This window comes from Haliaeetus albicilla, chromosome 2, assembly GCF_947461875.1.
Source record: "Haliaeetus albicilla chromosome 2, bHalAlb1.1, whole genome shotgun sequence".
Lineage (NCBI taxonomy): Eukaryota > Metazoa > Chordata > Aves > Accipitriformes > Accipitridae > Haliaeetus > Haliaeetus albicilla.
In genome coordinates, this window is record NC_091484.1 from 26,700,514 (window position 1) to 26,722,837 (window position 22,324).

Here is a 22,324-nt window from a genome sequence, read left to right on the forward strand (position 1 = left end):
TGAAAAGAGAGGGACCTGCTGAACCTAAGGGCTGTTCAGAGCCAGAGTGTCATCATTTGCATTGGGGCATGTCTTTAGTAAGATTAAAATACGAGACCACAAAGATGGCACCGCTGTTACCTGAAGTTTTATAGTTTTTACCCATCGATTATATCCAGTAGGCAGAACTGGCTGATTTCAGTCCAAACCAAGGAAAATGGAGTGGTTTTCTTTGGGTCTCAGGATTAAGGTATTTACATCAAATGAAAGAATAGTTGGAATAAAGTAAAATCTGTTGTTTGCAATTCTTTTTGCGTTCCAGTAGCACAGCTGTTGAATGCTAAGTACTTTTGCTACACTTACATACCAAAAGACGGCTTTTTAATATTTTTTTTAAAGCCTATTGCTATTACTTAAAATACTTCTGTAATTAGCAACATTCAGATTTATTTGTAATTTGGGAAGAATTGGATTGGCAAGTGATATATAGAGACACCACTCAAAATCCAAAATTTTCTTTTATATACTCTACTTAGTTCTGTCGATCAAGTCAAATCTTCTCATAATCTATATTTCTGTACATATCAGCCTAACATAATGTATTCCTAAGTAATTAATGCTCCAAATTAAGTGCTGCCTCACATCCCTTGATACAGTGGAATAATCCCTGCTCATCCAAAAGCCCATTTATCTGTATGGTTCAGAAATTCCTGAAACAGTTCAATGAATAGCACCATTCTGCATAGTTAAGCACGAAAGAATAAGATTCATTCTTTCATCAGCAGTATTCAGAGAATGAGAAATAGACTTTGATTATTATCCGGATTGTAGAAATGCTGCAGTCCTGTAGGAATAGGCCAATCTGATAATGGTATGGGAAGTGGAAGAGCTGTTCACCTGCACAAAAGACTTAATACTTCATCTGTATGGCAGAATTGTTTCAGGCTATAACAACATATGTCATAAGAGAGAAGATAAAGTTTGTATGTGATATAATCAGTGGCTAAGCAACAGCAGCAAGGGATCATAACAGAAGGAGGAACATTCATTAGTTTTAAGGAATTAGGGTCTAAAATGTAGTTAGAAATACTGGAAAGAGGAAAACACATTAAAAACTTATTACTGAAAATATTTGGTATAATAAGCAGACACCTCCATGGAGAAGAATTTATGTTAAGATAAATGACTCATGAGTGTTTAAAGATGAACTCATGAAGCAATAAGTGAGAAATACATATTTCCATTTAAACATTTTCAGAAGCTTTCTTTTATATTAAGAATTATATCACTGGTATAATTTTACCTTGAAATTGAGCAAGTCTACTCCACATTTTTGTATCATAAAGAAACATGAAAATGATGAAAAATCATTGAGTGCTGAAGTGTATAATATTAACAGGACCTGCTTCTGTATCATTCCATATTTATTCTTTACCTCAGTAATTTCAGTATTGAGTTCTCTGGATCAGAAGTCAAATCAAGTGGGTTTTGACGACCAGCAATATCAGCCTAGCCAGGATCCTGAAAAATCAGCTGATCACTACCAAATGTGCGTATATTCCCTCTATATGTTTAGAACAATGAGCTAGCAAGTGTACATAAGGCAGATGAGATTATACCTGGCTCTCAGTATGCTATGGCTGGCTTAGGAATTCTAACCTTCACCAACTCTGAACAATGGTTTTGGCCACCCTTTTGTTTTGGAGCCTGGTGAAGACCCCTTCAAGAGAATGCTATTTTCAAAGGATGGATGGTAGGTGTCGAACACCCAGATACGAGGAAAGACAAACTCATTCATCGGTTGAAATATCAGACCTCTGAACCAGAATCGTATAAAAGCCATGGAACTCTGTAATTTATATAGTAATAATTTTGAATGTGTCCTGTTTTCCATGGGAACTGTTCCCCAAATACTTTTCATTTGTATTACAAAACTGTACCCTGCTCAGCATGGAACGACACTGCCCTGTAAGCCAGAGAAGCCCATGGCTAAACTGGGGAACGGGGGAACATCTCCTATCCCCCGTGTCCCAGCATAAGGTCTGGCCACGTCCTGACTGCAAGTCAGGGCCTGACCTACCTACCTCTTCCCCCTTGCCCTTCCACATCCTGGCTTCCATCAGAAGGCAAGGGCAGCGTGTGGGCAGGGAGGAGCTCCCGTGCTCTGCAGGAGGGCGTACTGCCTGAACACTGCCTGCTAGACACTTGTGTAGGCGAGAGCCAGCACCCAGACAGTACAGGGATGTGCCCTCAGCACATACACCTGCACAGTGACAAGTCTGCTTCCATTATTATAGTCTGGAAACATCTGTGGAAACTAATACCTATAGATAAAACAATAACTTTTCCCAACATAGGTGCAGGTGTGCTGTGTCTCTCTCATGTAAGCACATGAGCTATATACCTAGACAGACATATGTAGAGATGTATATAAAACTAGAGTTTTACTCATGTGTGTATAAATATATAGGTATGCATATAATATATAGGTATTATATATACTTACATATGTATGGTTAACACTTAACCATGCAGTAAAAAAATTGATACCTCTTTTATGCTGTTTATAGCTTTCCTCTCTGCAGAGCAAAGCCATAAGTCACAATAACAACAGTGCACACAGTTTGTTAAAATGGCTGGTCCTTTGATTTTAATGATTTGTTTTACCAGTGCTGGAATACAAACAACTAGCCATGAGTGTAGCTCATCTTTCATTCTGCAGTGATTGCTGTCTCTGGCAAAGGAAAAAAGGGCTGGAATTGGACTGTAAATAGCTTGTTTGTAAGGATAAATGCTGTTACATGCACACCATGCTAAAGACTGAAATAATTCTTAAATGATCTTACATTATCACAGGTTTTAATGATCATATTGTGAGTTAAGCCCATGGCAGGACTTGCAAATCTGCTCCTCAGTTTGAAATCTGATTTCTGCAGTTAGTAGCTTTCCTTTCTCTTCTGCTTGTTAAGAATCTCATTATATTACATTAAATATTTATCTTTGCATTAAAACCTCTGTTCTGATTCAGCAAGACACTAGAGCTTAGTATCTAATCCCACTGAATTCAGTCTGACTCAAGCTAACACTGAAGTATTATGCAAAATGTAGATGGCACTAAGGTCAAATCAATACTCACACCTTGAAAAAGGCAGAGTTTAGATGTATTTTATCAAATACTTTTAAGCATTTGTTGCATTGGATATTTGTGGAACTTCCCATTCTTGATGGGCCATTCCCGTTCTGATCTACGCACTCAACCCATGATTCCATGTGTTTGACCACATAGTTTTGTAAAATGATGTCATAAATTGGTCTTCATTTTATTTGTATTCAAAATCTATTTCAAAGATTAGTTCGTAATTATTTTAAATCTCTATGTCTGTTTATTCACTCTTAAAGATACTGCAGATTTTTTTTTTATTTCCAACAGCCCTTGAAACACACGGAAGATAAATTCTATCTGTTTCCTGACACTAATGTCCTTTTTCATTTAGGCAAATAGCCTCCTTAACTCTAAATACTCAAGTAGCTCCTTAAAACTGACATTCACACTGAGATCATATGTTAACAAATAAACCGCTTGTGTAACACATGCTTGTCTAGCAACCTCCCTAAAGGCCACTGAGCCCAGAGTACATTATTCCTGCAAAGTGCAGAAATTATTTATGTGTAGAGTTCTGTAAAATACTTAAGAGTGAAAATGTAAAAACTGGGCCACATTCCACAAAAGATATGAAAGTCCTGAAGTCAGTCTGAGTTTCAACATCAGCTTCTGCAGTCAGTGAATTGCAGCAGTAGCTGACTAGATGCAAAAATTCCTCTTTATGATCTCTTCTTCAGTATTTTAGGCCTAAGCGAGTGCATTCACTCTGATTGAAAACCATATAAAAACCTTCCTTCCCTTGTGCAATAAAGTGCACTTGAAAATTAAGAAGGGAAAAAAATTAAAGGAGAAAATAAAAAAGACCAGGGTTCCCCATCCAGCACATCCCTTTCTAAGAAGGGAAAAACTTAAGTCAGATGAAAGGTCCATCTGTCCCAGAAACACATTTCCTGACGTACACAGCAGAGGATAGTTAGGGAGGAGAAAGAGGACAAGGTATGTATAATGCAGTACATGTTATGGAAGTCATACATCAATCAGTGCAATCGGTCCCAAATACAAAGATCAGTACATACTTAAATGCTGTGTTTTGCATTGAGGCTTTAAGTGGAAAAAAGATCCCAGAGTTTACACCTTGCAGTCTGCTTTATTAATCAGAGCCTCATACCTAAGAATTACTTAAAAGGTTATTCATCCTGAAGCTATGTCTGGGTTTGTGGATGAAGACTCAGAGAGTTACCTTGGCTGGAGGGATCCAAATTAAATACGTTGAGGTACTTTTGCCAGACACAAGGAGAAAAGCAGAAACTTGCTTTGGTTGAGATAATTGTATAATAGTAATTCATTAAAACTGGGGCGAACGAATGATCCCTAGGATAACTGGCACTATATGCAACATTAAATATTTCATTGAATCCCTACATAGAGCTATAGGTGTTAAAATTTAATCTACCCATACAGATCAATAAGTAAAAATATGCTTAATTATTAAGCATCTCTCTTTAGCACTTTAATTACAGAAACAACCTTTCTGGAGGCTGTTAAGCAAAAAAGCTGATTAGCATATCTAAACAAGTTTAAAAACCATGGGGAAAAGACATGAATCTTTTTATTTAGTGCTTTAATAGGACCAAATTTGCATAGACATACAACAGAAGAAAAATAGAAAAACAGTAACCTATACAGAAAGACTTGTAGCTTATATGTTTATCAGTAAGCTCAGGTGCGGGTAAACATATTCTGAAGTGTTTGGATAACCAAGGACTAGAACTGCACTGGGAAAAACGAATTGCTAATACTTTAAATCACCAAACTGGATTGAAAATCCTTGGATTTAACTGTTGAGGACCTAGGCTGGCACAATTACGTAGTATATACGTACACATATTTAGTATTTGCCTTTGCAGAACCTGTATTTGCAGACTGCTGCCACACAGGGATTTCTACAGTCACCACTTTTTATCCCAAGAATCGGTACAGGAGAATTAGTCTAGTACAACAGCTGTGTTGGGAAGCTGGCTTCGTAACAGCTTCTTTTGCATATGTATGTACATACATACATATATATGTGTGTGTGTATATATGTGTATATATGTATATATCTGCAGGCCCTTTATCTGGGCAGGTACCATCAATTCTTACAGCTCTGCCTTTTCCCTTGCCAAGTTTTCGTCATTGAGCCTTCTTTACTCTGCCTCTTCTTCCAGAACTCAGTTCCTATGTCAGTGTATCAGTCACAAGCAGTCCCTTCCAAGTTTCTTAGCAAAACTACTGCTTCCTCCACATACTTTTCAGAGACCTCTGCTGCATTCTATCAGCTGGTAGATACATCAAAATCTGAACCTTCTGCGTCGCTTTTCTATGCGGTCTTTACTATTTCTCAATTCAGCTCAAAATCTCCTCTGAGGAAGAGCTTTGTTCTGTGCAGTAGTTGACACTTCTCCTGGACTGTACAGCCTGGTACCATTGGGATCTCTCTGTCAGCATTTCCTTCTGAAGAGAATGACTTGAAGTATAAAACCCTACAAACTTTACGTGAAATTGCATACCACCTACTGCTGTAGACACTAGACATCTGTGTAAATAAAGAAGTATTACTAAGTAAATAAGCATAAGTAAAGGAGATAGCAATTTATCTTGCCATTTTCACTGATGCCATCTGATACTGATCTGGTACATCTTTAGTCAACACAACCATTTCCACAGTTTCAGAAGTGTGAATTTCCTCCTTGCATTGTTAAGGATGTAACTATTCTAGTCATCCACTGCATTATATCAGCATATAGCTAAGAAGCAAATTATTCCCATTTGGAAACCCTTCTGTGGGGTAAATGAACACCATGTTCTAAATCTTCTCATGCAAGTTTCCTCCTTTACAGAAAGTGGACACCTTTTGCCTGACCTTAACAGGATGTTTGTGGGTCAAATTGCTCTCGGTTAAAGCTAGGCAATTCTTGTGAATTAGGTTCCATTTACTGTCTTACTATCCCCTCCAAATTATTGTGAAATTAACCTTGATCAGAGATCCCAAATCAGCAGATGAACAGAGGGTAGTAGCCTATTTCTTCCTGTGTATTCAGTGATGCCTAACTGAATGTTTAGTCATCAGTATATTTCACTTCCAATTTTGCTCTAACTTGTTTTGATAGTGTTCTTCATTTTGACTTAATGTCATTTTGATTTTGGTAAAATTACATCAACAGTTCATTTGGTCACATTAGATCACGATATAATCTCTGTACCAGTTTTATCCAGCTCATCCTAGAAAGCGCATTTGTATCTTGAGAGCATTTGATGAGAGATTCCTCTCCCCGCACCTCCCTGCATACATATGCCAATGCAGTCCTGTGTTCCCCTCTTCCCAGCACACCCCTTATAGATAGGTGTTTTCTGATAGAAAATGGTTGCAGAGGAAGGTTTCTGACCAACCCTTCCCGATGTAATTTGTAAAAAAGGACAAAATAATGTGCATATGCAGCAAAGCTTTTGTTCTTGTGGTTGCTTAGTGCAATACACCCTGAAACTTGGAAGCCACCTTTGTGTTTGAAGAGGGCAGGGCCCCACCACTGTTCGGTTTGGAGATCTTCACCATCTGCACCTTACGTGATGGAATTCAGCCTGCTGCCTGCAGTGTCATCTTCAAGTCGTGTCAAGTTTTCAACATCTGAGATTACAGTCTGTGTGAGAATGACCTTTTCAGTGATGGTACAGTTCTCCATATATGATCCCACAGGTACGCCAATTTACTATAGAGTTAAGGTTTTGGAAGGTACAGGGACATATGTGCAACCCCTTAAAATACATAGGACTGTCTGAAAACTGCCTGGTTTGAGAAGTTAAATATAACTCACCGTAGCCTCTTGCAGCATCCCCTTCCCTAGTTTATTTCCAGTTATAAAGTCCTATTTCTTTTTCAAGATACATTTTACTGAATTGGGTCATTCATGTAGGTATAAATCAGGTCATTGCAATTTATTTGTCATCTTGCAGGGAAGCTTGACATTTTTTCTCACCTTCCCAAGTATGCCATTTTATTAGGCTATCCTTCTGGCAAGTGATGTATCTCGCTGCCATTTCATTTTGCTTAACCTACTCCTCCCTCACTCAAGCTCTGATGACTTTTTTTTTTTCTGTGGGTATTCACTTTTCCCAGTCTAGGAATTTCTGAGTTCACTTGATATTTTTACCCTGCAGAGCTTCTTTTGCAATTCTTTTAATGTTAACAAGGGGAAGTTTAAATCCATTGTACCTGGATTTCACTTTGTTAGTTATTTCATGAGTTGATGCCTTTCAGTAGTTACCTTCAGGGAATCTGTATTCCCCTGCTTCATTAACTATTTCCCTCGCAGGTGAGACAAGCATTCCCTCATATTCTTGAAACCCAATTACGTGACAGTATCTATTTCTCAGTATTCAGCAGATTCCAACTCCCCTAAGGTGACTAAGAGCTGTAATTAAAGATAACGAGTGAATTTTAATGTCAGGATTTTGCACATGATTGTGTAGCATCCCTGTGACAGACCAAACAATGTAGCTGTTGCAGTGACTTACCATTGATTTGCATGCTCCCAGCTCTCTCTTGTGACCAAGATGCATGATAATCAGTTCATTCTTGCTGCTCCATTAAAAATCACTGTGCATTATGAACTGGATGCTAAGCCTTGTTAGGTACAGTGCAAGTTTGATTAAACATGCGGTAACCTGGCCAAAACCAGAGATGTGGTTTTATCAAACCAAGCACAACCACACAGTGAATACGTGGTGACAGCGCAGCGGTCCCCCAGAGAAGGATACAGATTAGGAGAAGAAAACACTGCTGCTGCTGAATTCTTGCGGTCTTCTGACTCTGACTGGGGCAGGCTGAGAGCTGGACCACAGCCTGGCTCTACCCCTGGCCCGTCCTGGAGGAGCACAGATGGCCGTGCAGGACTGCAAGAGGTGAAGCGGATGGGCTCTGGTCCCTTCCACTTAAATGGTTTTATTTAGCCCTATTCAATCATACAAATCATGTCCTTTATTTACCTCGCTCTGCTTGCAAAGCAGGAACTGAAAATGTTTAAATATTTCAAATGATTTCTATATTTTCTTCGGAACTGCTGCTAATCCCTGTAAGCTTTTATGATTCAGAATTTACTGGCATCAAGCCCTTCTCAGATAAGTACTAAATAATACACACAGGAACATGATTCATTCATATGCTTTAGAAAAGAAACACTTAATTCAGCTCATATTCTTCCAGTTCACTCCCTGAACATGAAAGATTACAATTTTAATTGAGTTTAGAGATGACTCTATTTTGTTTGTGGCATTTGCTGTTTTTTCCTTTTCCTTTCTCCTTTTCTCTCTCTTCTCTCCCTCTTCCTCTTCCCGTGCCGCCTCCCCTTCCATCTCCCCCTCCTCACAGTCACACTTTTTCAACTACATGTGTAACAGATACTTCCCTTTTATTTTGGCAATTTGAAATTTCTTTCTAACAGAGGAAAAATATCTGATCTCATTAGGGGAAAAGTATGTGGAGCAGAGCAGATCCACGGTTTATTCTTTTAAGATTGGTATTGAAAAAGAAAGGCATAGTAATTGATTTTGCTGCATCCAGCATAGTACTTTAAAAATATTTCTCTGGTAATTCTGATTACCAAAAAAACTTTTTTTTTTTTTTTTTAACCAAAAAACCCCAAATTACAAGTAACAGCTTAATACTCAGGGATTCTAGTCAGGTATATTTCTTGCAAGAATTTCAAAGAGCTGTAAATTTAAGATCCTTGGTCATTTGAAACTAAAAATGGGTTGTTAGTGTTTCTTTCTCCCCACCCCATGTTTCTTTCTTTTCCCCACATTCACTGCATCATTAGTACCCCTAGTACTACTATATTGCTCTAGCATAAAGTGAGCAGGTTTTCATGATGAGGCTCTCCAAGGTCGGGTCAGTAGCATCCATACAAATTGCTGCATTGACTTCAGGAGCTTAAAGGTAAGCACATCTATAGATACACACCAAAGGGCTTTTATGAGGATCAGTAGAATGAGTTCCTAACAACCTGTGTAAGTGGCTAGCTAGAAGTTCATCTTTCAGAATGACTAAATGGCATTTAGAATGACTTAGGCCTTTTTTCCCCCTACATTTATTCCATACAATTAAAAGCTTATATTCCAAAATCGGGTTTTAAAAGGAACTAATTTTCAGAGAACATAGTCCTGGCAGCTCGTGTTTCCCTTTCTGAATACAGGTATTGCCACACTTGTGAATATCTAGCTCTATCTCCAGCACCGTCTATGCCAGCAGCTTCAGAGGAACTTGAAAAAGACTCTCTAATGTCTGACTAATTAATTTCACCCAGTGGAAAAGTTTTATCTGAATTCTCCTCCTTGTTACTAGGAATAGCAAATCCTTCTCAGAATAAGGCTGAACTCCAGGTTTCGATGATGCTACACATCAGAGGGCACCAGTGGTTAACAAGACAAGATTTTGGAATTTTCTTTATTTTGCCTCTTTATTATAAACATATTTCTTACTTTCCAGTAACACTAGGCTTACTAGTGACAAAGAAGAAGGTATCATTATCTGTATCACACTTACTAATTTACAAAACCTTACTATTTCCTCTATTCATCTCTTTTCCTGCCTCTGCAGTACAGCTCACTGAATTCTCTCTCCACTCTGCCCCTATTAATGTATTGATTTGTCATTGCGCTTCCTCTGTTTCCACTAGATAGCTTGAAGGATGGGTGACTAAAACTGAGCAACGTTCCAAAAGGATAATATGGGATATTTTCAGAATTTATTTGCTGCTATGCATTACATTATAGTTGAGGTTACTGAGGGACTTTTCTCTAACTGGTTGTACTTCTGTTCAGAAGACTGCAGTCTTGGAGTCCTGACAATTCCTTTCTGTGTGCATTATTTTACATTTACCAATACGAACACTGAACTTGAACCATCTCCCTGATTTTACCTTTAGGGTATAACCTAGATCTGCTCAGTCTTTGTTGTCTTTCAGTAATACATGCCTGTTTGACTGGAAGAAGTACCAGAAGCCATATACATCTATGCTTGCATGGCTACTCATGGCCCTTATATAACCAGGTATAAAAGTCAAAAGTCCAATGCTTTTGGTTTTTTTTAATCTTCATGTCAAGTACTTCAGCTTTTTTGAAAATTATCCCAAGTTTTAATTTTCAAGGGAACCTATGTAAAACAAAGAACAATATAAAATGTGAAGTAGACGTGACAGAGTAATTTTGTAAAGATTCTGCCAAGCCATGATCCTCTTCTTCTTACTTGATTTTGTAAATTTCAGGGTTTGCAGAACCAGCTTGTTTTACCGCTTCTGTGTTTCTCTCCTGTCCCTCTAGGAATCTGTCTCCAGCAGGACAGTGCAGGCAGTTTGCTTGCACGTGCGGAGGACTCTCTGGCTAGGTTTAAACAAAATGAGTCAAAGATGCTGATGTGGCCTGAGGCCAAGGACCTGACACTGCCCATGTCCTTGTATCTCAGCTTTCTTCCTCCCAGCACAAACTGGTGATGCTCAAACTGCCGCTTGGGAGCAGTCGGAGGCACAGCTGTCCCCAGCACCGTGGCTGGGAAGTCTCTGGGGGCTGCTGGTTGGCAGGAGCCAGCGCTATGCCAGGGAGAGTGCCAACAGTCACATCCCAGTGCTTCAGCCAGGGCCCTCGGAGTTTTTCCTTGTGTAAATGAAACCCAAATGCCTGAATAAGCAACACAAAGGGAAGGAGAACTGGTTCTTCCTTTTCTTCTTCTGGGTGAGTTTAAATTACAAAGGAAGAAAAGAAAAGTCATTAGAGCAGATCCCTTTCCTACTGAAATGCCAGGTTAGAAAACAGGCCTGGAGTCTCCGATGCATGCAATTCACCCTTGAGGCAGGAAGAAACCTTTTCATTTTCTGGCTCTCGTTTCAGTCCCTGGATGTCCCAGAAGCTGGGAAGCTGCTCTGCTTTCTGCTGCAAGCTGCCATGATAGCCCTAGGTCTGGCAGAGCAGCTCTGTCACGCCTCTATACCATAAGGGATTGTCCTGGAAGCGAGAGCATCCCTAGGTGCTCTTCTGGGTCACTTTTTCCCGGCTGTGTCCCGGTAGTGCAGGATAAGCAGAATGAGGGCAGCAGGCTCAGCTGCTGGGTTTTTTCTCATATGACAGTGAGGGGTGGATGGGAAGACTAGAGACGGTTACTTTGTAAAATACCAATACTTTAATACTAAGCCATTAAACTGCATACCTACTAAAGAGTGAGACCTTTATATTAGCTAAACACCTTGTTTTGTGTGATAGGAGAAAAAGCTGCTTACATTAAAAATCTGTTTTATTCTGAAAGCTGTCAGCCACAAATTTTGAGGGGTGGTCGAGGAATACATGATTATCTTTTTTATGCAAGGGATGTCATGACTGATAATCAAAAGGTTCCCTTCTTACCTTAAAGATCAAGCTCCAGGAGCACATGGAAGTTATTTCCTTGGTCCCAGCAGCTTGAATCAGAATATCAGAGGTACATACCTAAATTCTGGAAAATAAGGAGCTTCCAAAGGAGAGTGTGGAGCTATTCTGAGTGAGGCGAGAGAAAGTACTAAGCACAGGAGTAGACCCCAGGATACCCCTCCTCTCTGGAGTTCATGCACTTCCCTCTGAAAAGCAGCCACGTGGAGTCCCATCTTGAGGCTGTGCATGATCAGCTTTACTCTTTTGGCAAGGGTAGCAGTAATTAGCACTTGCTCAAAAAGGAGATATGGGAGATTCAGACATAAAGCCAGGTGTTCTGACTGTGGTGATAAGGTATTCAGGGTGCAGAATAACAGTGGGGGCTGTGCCACTGTGGGACTGGGAAGGAGAATCCAGGCTGCTGGAGGTGCCCCTTAGTGCTGTCTGTGAATTGCTGCAGAGCAGAAGATGGAGCTGCAGATAGGAGAGTGCCTACACTTGTTTACAGTCAAGAAACATTGCAGTACAAACGCAGGCACTGTATGGATTTAGGCATCTCCCAGGTTGGGTAATTACTGCCAACATCAGCTTTTTGGATTGCTTTATTGAACTTGGGCATTTATGTTCTACCTAAGTAAAATTCTTTTTAGTCTTTGTTTGCTCTTGCCCAAAATCAATTAACTTGCAGCACCACAGGGTTTGATTTTCTAATCCAGCCGTGCTTAATCATTGATGTAAAACAAGATTTTTTTTCTCCTCTCAGATTCTTTTCTAATGGCTTCTTATTTCTTGCCCTCTAAGTGTGCACCTGAATTCTCTGCATCTATTTTTAAGGGCTTCCCCACTTCCAGAAGTGTTTAATCAAAGAGAAGGCTATCAGCAGGTGGCTCGCATCAAATGTCAGCAGCTGCTTCATTTCTGACATCCCTTGGAAAAGATGTTTTATTACCATGCAAATGATGTTAGTCTTCCTTTCCAAGATCCATTGTCACACGCTGTAACATATGGTACACAGAATTGTGCTCCCAAGATTTATGTGGCAACTACATTTTGTAGCAGAACAACAATTGTGAGAGCTAAACCATCAGATGACAGTCATCACTGGTTCCCAATGAGCTGGTGAATATTTCTGTATCTCATGGTTACTCTAACTACAGAGGGGGCACTTATTTCTGCTTTCTTTTAAACCCTTCAATTTTTCTTTAGCTTGTATCACAAATATCATGGTGCCTTTCACAGCCTATGCCAGACAGAATAGCCCAGCAGCTTTAATGGGTGCTATTATCTTTCTTGAGTATGCCTGGGAAGCAAATTATTCAGTTGATACTTGGAGCGGCAATGTCTTGAACTACACAAAGAATATTGAAGCTGCTGGCATCTCTCGGGGATTTTTGAAAGTGCCAATAATGGTAGTAGGAACTCAACTTTTCCAAGGGCCTTGAAACCCTGTAAGCAGAATAGGATAAACCTATGAGGGGGTTGATTCATCAGAGCACTGGAGTACAGTCCTATGACTTCAGCAGGGCTTCAGGATGTGTTTAGAGTTAAGCATATGTTTGGGTGAATTGTTAACCTCAAGTGTGTGATCAAGTGCTTTGCTGACTCAGGGACGAGACATTCCTAACAGCTTGTTGTTTTCCACTTTACCATCTGGGAAGAGGCAGCTTGACAGCACGTGGGCTGTGTGAGACATTATTGCATTTCTGAAAGGATATTAACAGCCTTGAAGTTTCCAGGTTCTCTGAATCAGGAATTTTTTGTCTCTACAGATCTAACTGGGGTAGAACAACCTCACTGTTGTGTTTGAAACCAAACTGACCACAGCATTTGCTAGGTTATCAGCCTATTCCTAATTAATATAATCATGTGTTTTCGTGGAACTGCTAAAGATGCAGGTGGAAAGCTTTACAGAACCTGCAGGTTTGGGGGCATGAACTTGCCCCTTTTGGATATTTTAGGAAGTCTCTTTTGCACCTGGACAACTGTAAGAACCCAAATTTGCAAGCACTTTTAATTACAGAGTCATCTCTCCACTACACCCACTTTCTGACCTAGGGGAGCACATCTCTATTTATATGAAATAAATGTTGTTACAGGCTGTTAAGACAACTCACCCTCATGCCGCAGCCAGGTAGTGCAAAAGAGTGGGTCATACAGACCTGTTACTTCATTTGTGAGAGAGGGGCAAGATATCTTGATCCTTTGGTATTCTCCAAATTATTTTAACTTCCCAAAAATACTAGGGGTTCACCTGAAAAATCTCCCGTATCACTCCCCCATCTGGTCAGCACACACCCCTCCTTCTCTAATCTGATACTGTCCTGGTTTCAGCTACCCTTCTGGTCTGCCATGTTAACACTCTTGATCTAAAAGCCATTTCTGTATTGTTGTGCTGCTTTGCATTTTTGATGAATGCTTACAGAAGAATGTTAATTGTAACAAAATGCATTTCTTTGTGGGAACTTTTCTTTTTTTTTATTTTTTCCAGTGACAAAATGTTCCCAGCCTTTGGATTTGGAGCAAGGATACCACCAGAATACAAAGTAGGTGCATAAATGACATTTTCTAGTTTCCTTGGTTTGTGAGGCACAAAATAAGCAACAAATGGTTCAGTGCAGGGCAGGGGCTAGGGGGAGCAGCTCCTACTGCTTGTTTTCTCTCACCTGGCTTTCTCACCCAGTGATATCTCACTGAAACCAGAAATCAAAGCTAGACTTAAAATAGTTATGTTACACCCAAATTATTTAATGGTATTGGCAAAGCTTTGTTAATGGATGCTAGTCCAGTAAGAGGAGACCTGATTTTTTGAACAATGCTTGCCAGGCATATTTTGAAGCTTTGCAAACCATGGTTTGACAGAACCCATTTTTGGAAGATGTGGTTCAGTGAGGGGCCTAATGTCCATGCTTTATGATGAAGAGCTTTAACATCTTCCTGAAAATAAAGACTTTTTAGAAGAGTTTTGCTCTGTGGCACATTTCTGTGCCATGGTGGACATTGTCAATACCAGGAAGAGAAATATAAGAGCATGCTGGAGACAGGTGGTATTTATGAACAAAACAAAATGAGAGTGTTCCACAGTGATGGTGCAGTTGTAAGTGTAAATCTGCAGTCTGGTAGGGCTGGAGTTAAGACATTGGAGTAAAAGAAGGAGCATCCAACAGAGAAACACCTAAGAAGAAATAGGCAGAAGTTCAAATCCTGTGTTGCACATGCAGAGGTAGTGTGGGCAGAGAAGTAGTTCTGCACAAATAAGTAACCAAAAACTAGCTGGAGATTCTGCAACTCAAATACTGTCTGGAAAAGAACAGCATTAGACTTCTGATCATGCAGAACATAGCCAAGATGCATGGGAAACAGAGAAGAAACTGATATAATTAAAAGTTAACAAAGACTAGAAAGAAGTGCTCCCAACTTGTCTCCCCTAACTTCTTATCTTCTGCTGCAAAAATATGGTGACACTATAGACACCACAGCAACACTGCAGATCTCCTGCTATTCAAATGTTCTTTTGATGTTTTCAGTCAAAGGTATTACAAGTCATACTTATCTTTTGTTTTATTAAAGGGCAGCAGTGTAATGACTGTAATAACTCACATCTTCAAATTTAGGTTGAATCATCATGAGAACTTCTAAGTTCTGGCCCCATCATGTGGCTTTTCATTTTAATTTAGAGTGTCTGCTTTCGAGCCTGCAGCCCTAATGAGGTGATCTAACCTGCTTATAGCATGTTGGTCTCTGCACACCAGCAGCTACTCTTTTATTTCTTCCAGTAGACACCAGATTGCTAGGGCTGTGGAAGAAATTACTTCCACTGCTAGGGGTTTCTTAGTAACCATGAGAGCCTCCACACAACTTCAGCAACATAGCTTCCTTAAGAGTCTAAATGAAAGCTGCCCAACATAAGCATGGCAGTAACACAGTGAGGGAAGGCCAGAGGTAAGCAGCCTGATAAAAACAGGCAAAGTGGATCGAGTGGATTCAGGTCTAATTTATGTCATGCTCAGTCACAAGTTGTAGAAGAATGAGGCCTGTAACTCACTATTCAGCATGAATCAATGCTAACATTGCTATTTAGGATCAGCTGTAAGCCACTGCTTTCAGGTTGGCCATAAGCTCTAAATTTGTTTGCCGAAGTTTCCTAGGTGCACTAGAGCACATGAGAGAAAGGTGTCCGTTTGCAGTGGTGTCAAAGCAGTGCCTTGGTTTCGTACTTTCTTGAGCTCCTGCCAGTACCCTGGGATGGGTGCTGGAGGGCACTATTCACCTGTCCGTTTAGTGAGATTCTAGCCTCCTCACATCCTTTTACATGCTACAAGAAAAGCAGTGTTTGCTATGTGAACTATTATTACCCATGGAAAAATACATCGTCGTCCACCCCACACCCCCCATTTTACCTTAGCGCTTCAGAACGATGTCAGTATCCACCTCTGCAGGCTCTTCATGAATGTCTTGAGGTTGAACCCCTTTTAAAATGTTTTTATATATGCTTTCTACAGAATTTCCATTTCAAGAGCACACCGCTATGTTACGCTGACTTTATTTTCCCTCATTTCAGCTCCAAATAAAACACTTCAGCTGTTAGCAGAAAAACAGCATTTCTTAGTGGCATAAGGAATCTGTGGGAGTGAAGGATGCAAAACATGCCATATATAACATTCCTCACCAGTCTAGAGATCCTTCATCTAATATTCGCCAATATGATCCTTTTTCCCCAAGGTCTGACAAATATATCACCCTGCTCCTTGATCTGAGTAAACCTCTGAGAGCAATATTCCCCTCCTGAGTTTCTATCACACAAAACTTGCAGAACATGCTGGTTATTCCACAGCAGTGTCTCCAACCCATAACTTTTTTCTGCAGTGAGAAGAAGTATCTGAGAAGTCTGATGTAAAATGAAGAGGTGGCAGATAATATGGACTCAGACACTGCTGCAAAAGGTCACAGTGAAGAGGAGGAAAGAAAGCTTAACCACACACGCTAATTTCTTAGCAGGCAAAACTCAAAGGAACTGAAAAACCACACAGCAGCACAAAACTTACTGTTAAAATGAACAGAAAGTTAGAATTGCGTCAGCCCCGTGACAGGTGTATTGCCAATAATGACATGTTCTTTTCTATAGAAATATTGCAGGCTGACACCTGAATAGGTACAAAACAACTTGCAGTTTGTTTTAAGACAGTCTTGGTTATTTCTGCATTTTTAATGAAAGCTATATTCGCTGCTTATGCTGGGAAGAGTTGCTGAAGAGAACCCCACTGCAGTTACAATACAGCATCTTTACGATCCTAACCTGCACTGTCTGGTTTGCTGCACAGGTAAGGGACTTGAAAAGTGCCATAGTCTTTGTGATTCTTGCACTTTTCAGGACCTTGAGGGCAAAAATATATGCAAACCTAACAAAAAAGAACTGATAGAAGGATGTGTAATGGACCAAGGGAAAAAACAGAATTTGTCACCTTATCCACGCAACTTGGATTTAGACAGGGAAACTGGGCAGCATGTTTGAAAATCAAGTACAAAGGAAAATAAATGGCCAAGCTTTGCCAAGCAGAAATGTCTACAGTGTGGTCTTAGCCAAAGACACAAGCTGTCCAGCTCCCAAACTATTTGATTAATGAGCATTCTGAAAATAATAGCTTTTGAGCAATGGTTCTTTAAATTAGTTAGTGTCTTCAGCTTTTGCAAAATATGCAGGCATTCCATATTTAATTTTCAGACTGGCAGTGGCTTAATAGCATTCAATTTATTCACAGATAAATGTTCAACATTGTGAATCTCAGCATTTATGCCCGTATGCATCTATTGTTCATGGATTTTTGACAATCTCTATTTAAATTAGTAAGAAAGCATTCCTAAACATGGCTGAATTTGTCAGATTGTCTGTCAAGTAGTCCCAGTACCATCACCATAGAGGTTTCTGGAAAGCTGGAGCTATTTGGGACAGGGAGGTTAATTTAAATGAATTCAACAATCTAGAGAGGGGAAAAAAAAGATCACTAATTTTCGGAATTCAGGCATCCATATTCAGCATTTACAAAATGAATGAAAAATGTGGTTTCTGAGTCAAACCAGCTTTTTATTTAAAAAATGGAAGTTCAGTTAAAGTAAAAGGGGTTTAAAAAAATATGGAGGCCAAAATAGAATAACATGTTTTGATCCAACTTAAATAAAATGCCTTTGCATAGTCCAAAAGCTTTCCAGCAATTTGCTTTATGATTTTGTGGGGTTTTATTATTTGTCAGATTCCAAGGTAGGGGTTTTGTTTGTGTTTTGAGGTTTCTATCTGAGACCAAAAGACTTTTTTTTTTTAAGAAATCTCAAAAATTCATATTCATTAGGAAATTCTCCTTTCAGTCTTAATTAGAAACCTATTTAGTAAGAGCCATGCTACGAGGATGAATTTCATTACATCTGAATACGAGGGAAATAAGTTACCTGCTCTGTTAAATCAAGGTGACTTTTCTACTAAACTGGTCATAAGCATGTGGAAGTATGGTTATGGTTCTTGAAAGAGTCTCACAGGTGCCATCACACTGATGGACAACTGCCTTTCTGTATGCAGGTGCTTGTCACTGTGATGTACAGGCAATGGAGGCATTGTACAGTGGTAAAAAAAATGACTATAATCTGCCTTAGCAAAAATATTTTAGACTGTTTATGTAGTTGATGTAGCCTCAGAAATGCTGTCGTCATAACCTACATCATGATGTATGGTAAAGCTACTTATTTTGCTTGTTTAAAACCTTGAAGAAATTACCCAGGAAATAATATGTTCCTGGTGCAGGAAGTTCCTGGACAGCTGTGTTTTAATAATCCCACATCTGTGATGGTATCTGCTAAATAATTTATCTGGAGTCCTGCAGAGGGAAAAGATTAATACATAGCCAGGTGCAAGTACATATCCTTAGTTAGAGGCTTTGAGTGGTGTTTTGTGCAGCAACCCAGGTAATGCCAGGCTGATCACATGTAATCACCTCTGCACTCCAGAATTTCTCTCTCCTTTCTTTTTACGGACTGATGTTAAGAGAGAGGAGGAGGGCTGAGCAGAGGGTCATATTCAAAACTTAATCCAGGGTCCGTGACACACCATGGTTGTGAGGACATTCCTTATTGTAAGGCAGACTTCCACCACAGGCCACGGTCTACAGTTCTTTGCAAAGTTCTCTGCCAGATACTAATGTAAAGCAGTCATTCAGTGTTTGCATGGCTTGACATATTCCAGGATTTCCTGACTGTTAGATTGATCCATCATACAAACCACCATAGTAGATTATATAAACATGCTTGCTTCTGAACAGCCAAGTGTCGTCTTGTTTCCCCAGAAGATTTCCCAGTCTTCAGCATCTTAGATGTTCACACTTTTGCCTCCTTTTCCCCAGTTCTGGGAGTGCATGAGGGCTGTGTCATTCAATACCAGAAAGATGCTGTTTGATATACCAGCTTCTGGTCCTCTGTCATCAGCATGGTTTGCTTTTCAGTCACAAAAGCCCTTGCACGTTTAATTAAAAAAAAAAGGGAGGGTGGCTCATTACCTTGCACTGTTTTGAAAACAAAAGCATTGAATGTTTGAGCCAAACCATCTTTCGACACGGGTGGGCTTTACATGGAGTCCTGTTAGGTAGCAACCCAAGTTCAGTAAGGCCTTCAGTACGTGTCATGTGCCTGAAGTCTCTGCTGGTTTGGACCCTCTTGAATTTTGGCCACCACAGGGGAGATGGCACAGGGTAGGTTGAAGCGCAGCTGGTTTTACTTACCTGAGGGGGGAATGAGTTCTGAGCGTTTGGAGAAACTCTGCTTTAAAAATACCTGCTGTTGACTTGCCTTGGGTGATGATTTCCTGTTTGTGAACCATCACTGAGCAGCTCAAAGAACTTCTCTCCTTCGCACTGTACTTAAATTTTGTTTAAATTGTGATATATTGTTCAGAGAGCATGGGAAACAACCCAATACTTCTGCACATTCATTGTGTTTCTGCTCCTGCCTTCAGCATACATTTTAACACTGTTCTTAGTGAATCAGGATGACAATGTATGAGGGCCACTTGCTTTGGGAGGATGGCAGCCATTGCTCAGACAGCATTATTTTTTGGATCATTGTGCACACTTACTAGACTTGGGCTCTCCTTATTGGCATGAACCATTGTCTACATTTTTCTTAAATAATAGCCTGGGTGCCATAGCTCTGAACCAGATAAACTGCTTTAATAGTGTGATCCTGAAAGAGGTATAGCAACAAAAGCATCCAGCCCATGCTTGCATGTGAGATCAAAATACTGTAGCTGTGGAAAAGAATTGTGATACTCCTTTAGCTATAATTTCAAATGCATTTGGAATAAAGAAATGAAATCACAGAAGAGGCACAGTGTCGGAAGAATCAGCCTGCAATACATAAACATGCATCACCATACTTCTTGCTCTTGAGATGCAGTTAATACAAAATACAGAAAGCCTAGAGGAAGAAGAAAGGCTATTGAACAACAAAAAAATCATCAGTGAGTGAAAACTCACATAACTGATCTTGACAACTGCAATTACCTTTGGCCTGCAGCTGGTCATGAGACTGGCAGATAGCAGCTGGGCAAAGTGTGCCAAGAGACACACAGAGCAGCCAGACAGAAGGGCTCTGCAGCACCTCGGAAGCATATCTGACAGCCCTGCTCTTCTGTGCCTGCTCAGTGAGGAACACAGGTAGTGACTGTCTGCATTATCTTCCATGGCCAAGTAGGGTAGCCTGAAGGGCCCATGCAAAACCCTCCGTAAGAGGCAACTGATGCTTTGTGTAGACATACCAAATTCCTGGCTGGGCTGAGGTGGCTGCAGACTCTTCAGTGAGTTGCTCCTTCAGTCCTTTCCCATCATGGTAGAAGTCCTGCTTTATTTAACCTCTTAATAAGTAGCGGTAGGCATCACTGGTGAGCAAGGCCAGCATATGATGGGGAAATTCAATTTCTCTATGAGAAACTCTCTTTGGCAGTAATTAGCCAACTTACACCACTTCGCTTTTACAGGAGCTTCTCTGTAATCACATATTTGATCCATGGGTCTCTTAGTCATAGACCAGTTTCCATACTGTGCTGTGAAGTGGTCTAAACTAGCAAATAAAACAGCAACATCCAACAAATAAATCTCTTTCTGCAAATAACCCAGGTTCCATTTTACAGGGAGTAAACAGGTTGCTTTTCATATGACTAGGACTGTTGGTACTTCTGAAGGTCCTACAGAGATCTATAAAGTCTCAAATGTGTGTAATTGGAGTTAGCTATATAAATGCCTTCATGAATCTGGAATGATATACCTAAGTTCAACTTTAAATTGTGCAAATTGCCTGCTTAAGTCTCAGCCATATCCACTTTTTGCAAACCAAAAAAAAAAATATGTATACATACACTGTGCATTGCAAGACAAAAGTTGGGCTTCATTCAAGACAATTTAAGACAAACAAGAGAAGCAAGAGACTGAGCTTCAGAGCTGAAGAGAGTAAAAGGAATCAAGCCTTCTCAGTGATCAAAGAAAGGAGCAAAAAAGAATCTGGAAAAAAATGCAGGCAAGAACAAACCTTAAAACCAGAAAAGAGCATCGGAAGAAAGTTTCAGTCCCAACAGATTTGTACTGTGAATGCAGATCTCTAAGGGACAGACAGACAGAGGAAGCCTGGAACCTGAGACTTACATTGCCTTGCATTATTTGTGCATACAGAAGTCTGGTATTATTTTCCCAAGCCACCGAAGATACAATACATTGTTTTATTAGAAAATCAGAAACGTCTTTGTATTCACAGTCATTTCTTTTAGAAAATAGCTCTGTAGTATTTTATTACAGACGGATTTGGAGAGAAAGGCTGGGATATTCACTAAATTTGAGGAAAAACATGAGTTTTCAGGGTTTTTTCTGCTTAATTCCCCCCCCCCCCCCAGCCTAATCTACCTTCTTAACCAGCTTAGGTCCCTTATATTTCTTAGATTATTATTTCACAGTGGGTCAGGTGACTTCCTTGATCTCTTTGGAGAATAAATTATTCTCCCAGTACTCCCATGGCCTTCAGATGAGGAACTGTTCACACCTGCGAGTGCAGGATTCAGAAGGGGGCTGAGCTTCTGCTGTCCCTGCTGAATCGCAACCTGCTTTCTCTCTGCTGCAAGCTGAGATGCTGAGCGAGGGAGAGCTGGCATTTAAATCTTCTCAGCAATAGATCCCTCTTCTGTGCCTGGCATGGATAGCCCAATCCTGACACCGTATTTATGGGATTTCTTATGTACTTGGGTCTTTGTGCTATTTTTCTTGGTTTTGTTGTTGTTGTTGACAGGTTTGATTCCAGTTTTGTTACTTTGTTTCTGTTGGGACTTCCAGCTGGGACTGTATTTCACACTTAATAGCTGAAAGCTTGCAAGATCTCTGGTTTGACACAGAAAGAATGTAAAGGGTGTTTAACTGCAAGTCCTCTTGGAATAATTTTTCTGACTACAGTCTTCTTCTTTTCTTTCCATTTATCTGCAGGTCTCTCATGATTTTGCAATCAATTTCAATGAAGACAACCCAGAATGTGCAGGTAATGCTCACATTAGGACAGACTGCCATATTTCTTCTGTGTGCAAAATGTGCTTGCATTTTTTATTGTATTACCTGAGTATTACTGAAAATGTTTTTTAAAGAACACAGCCAGGATTTTCAAAATGTGACAGGCTCCAAGCCATCGGGCTTATCTTTAGAAACCTTAGAAAGTGTCACACATTAATTTCCTGAAAAATAGGTCCCTTTGAAAGTACACCACGTTGGACATTCAGCACTTGCACTTCCCCAAATCACTAGCATT

General features: G+C 40.0%; 1 protein-coding gene across 7 annotated transcripts in view; it reads left to right on the forward strand.

The window, feature by feature from the left end:
* The window catches only part of CPNE4 (copine 4), a 246,293-nt gene that overhangs the window by 210,069 nt on the left and 13,900 nt on the right, over positions 1-22,324 (forward strand). For all 7 annotated transcript variants that reach the window (XM_069811730.1, XM_069811709.1, XM_069811755.1 and 4 more), the window contains 2 exons: positions 14,001-14,055; positions 22,009-22,060. In XM_069811730.1, the coding sequence (XP_069667831.1) occupies positions 14,001-14,055; positions 22,009-22,060 (107 nt within the window). The remainder of the gene's footprint in view (positions 1-14,000; positions 14,056-22,008; positions 22,061-22,324) is intronic.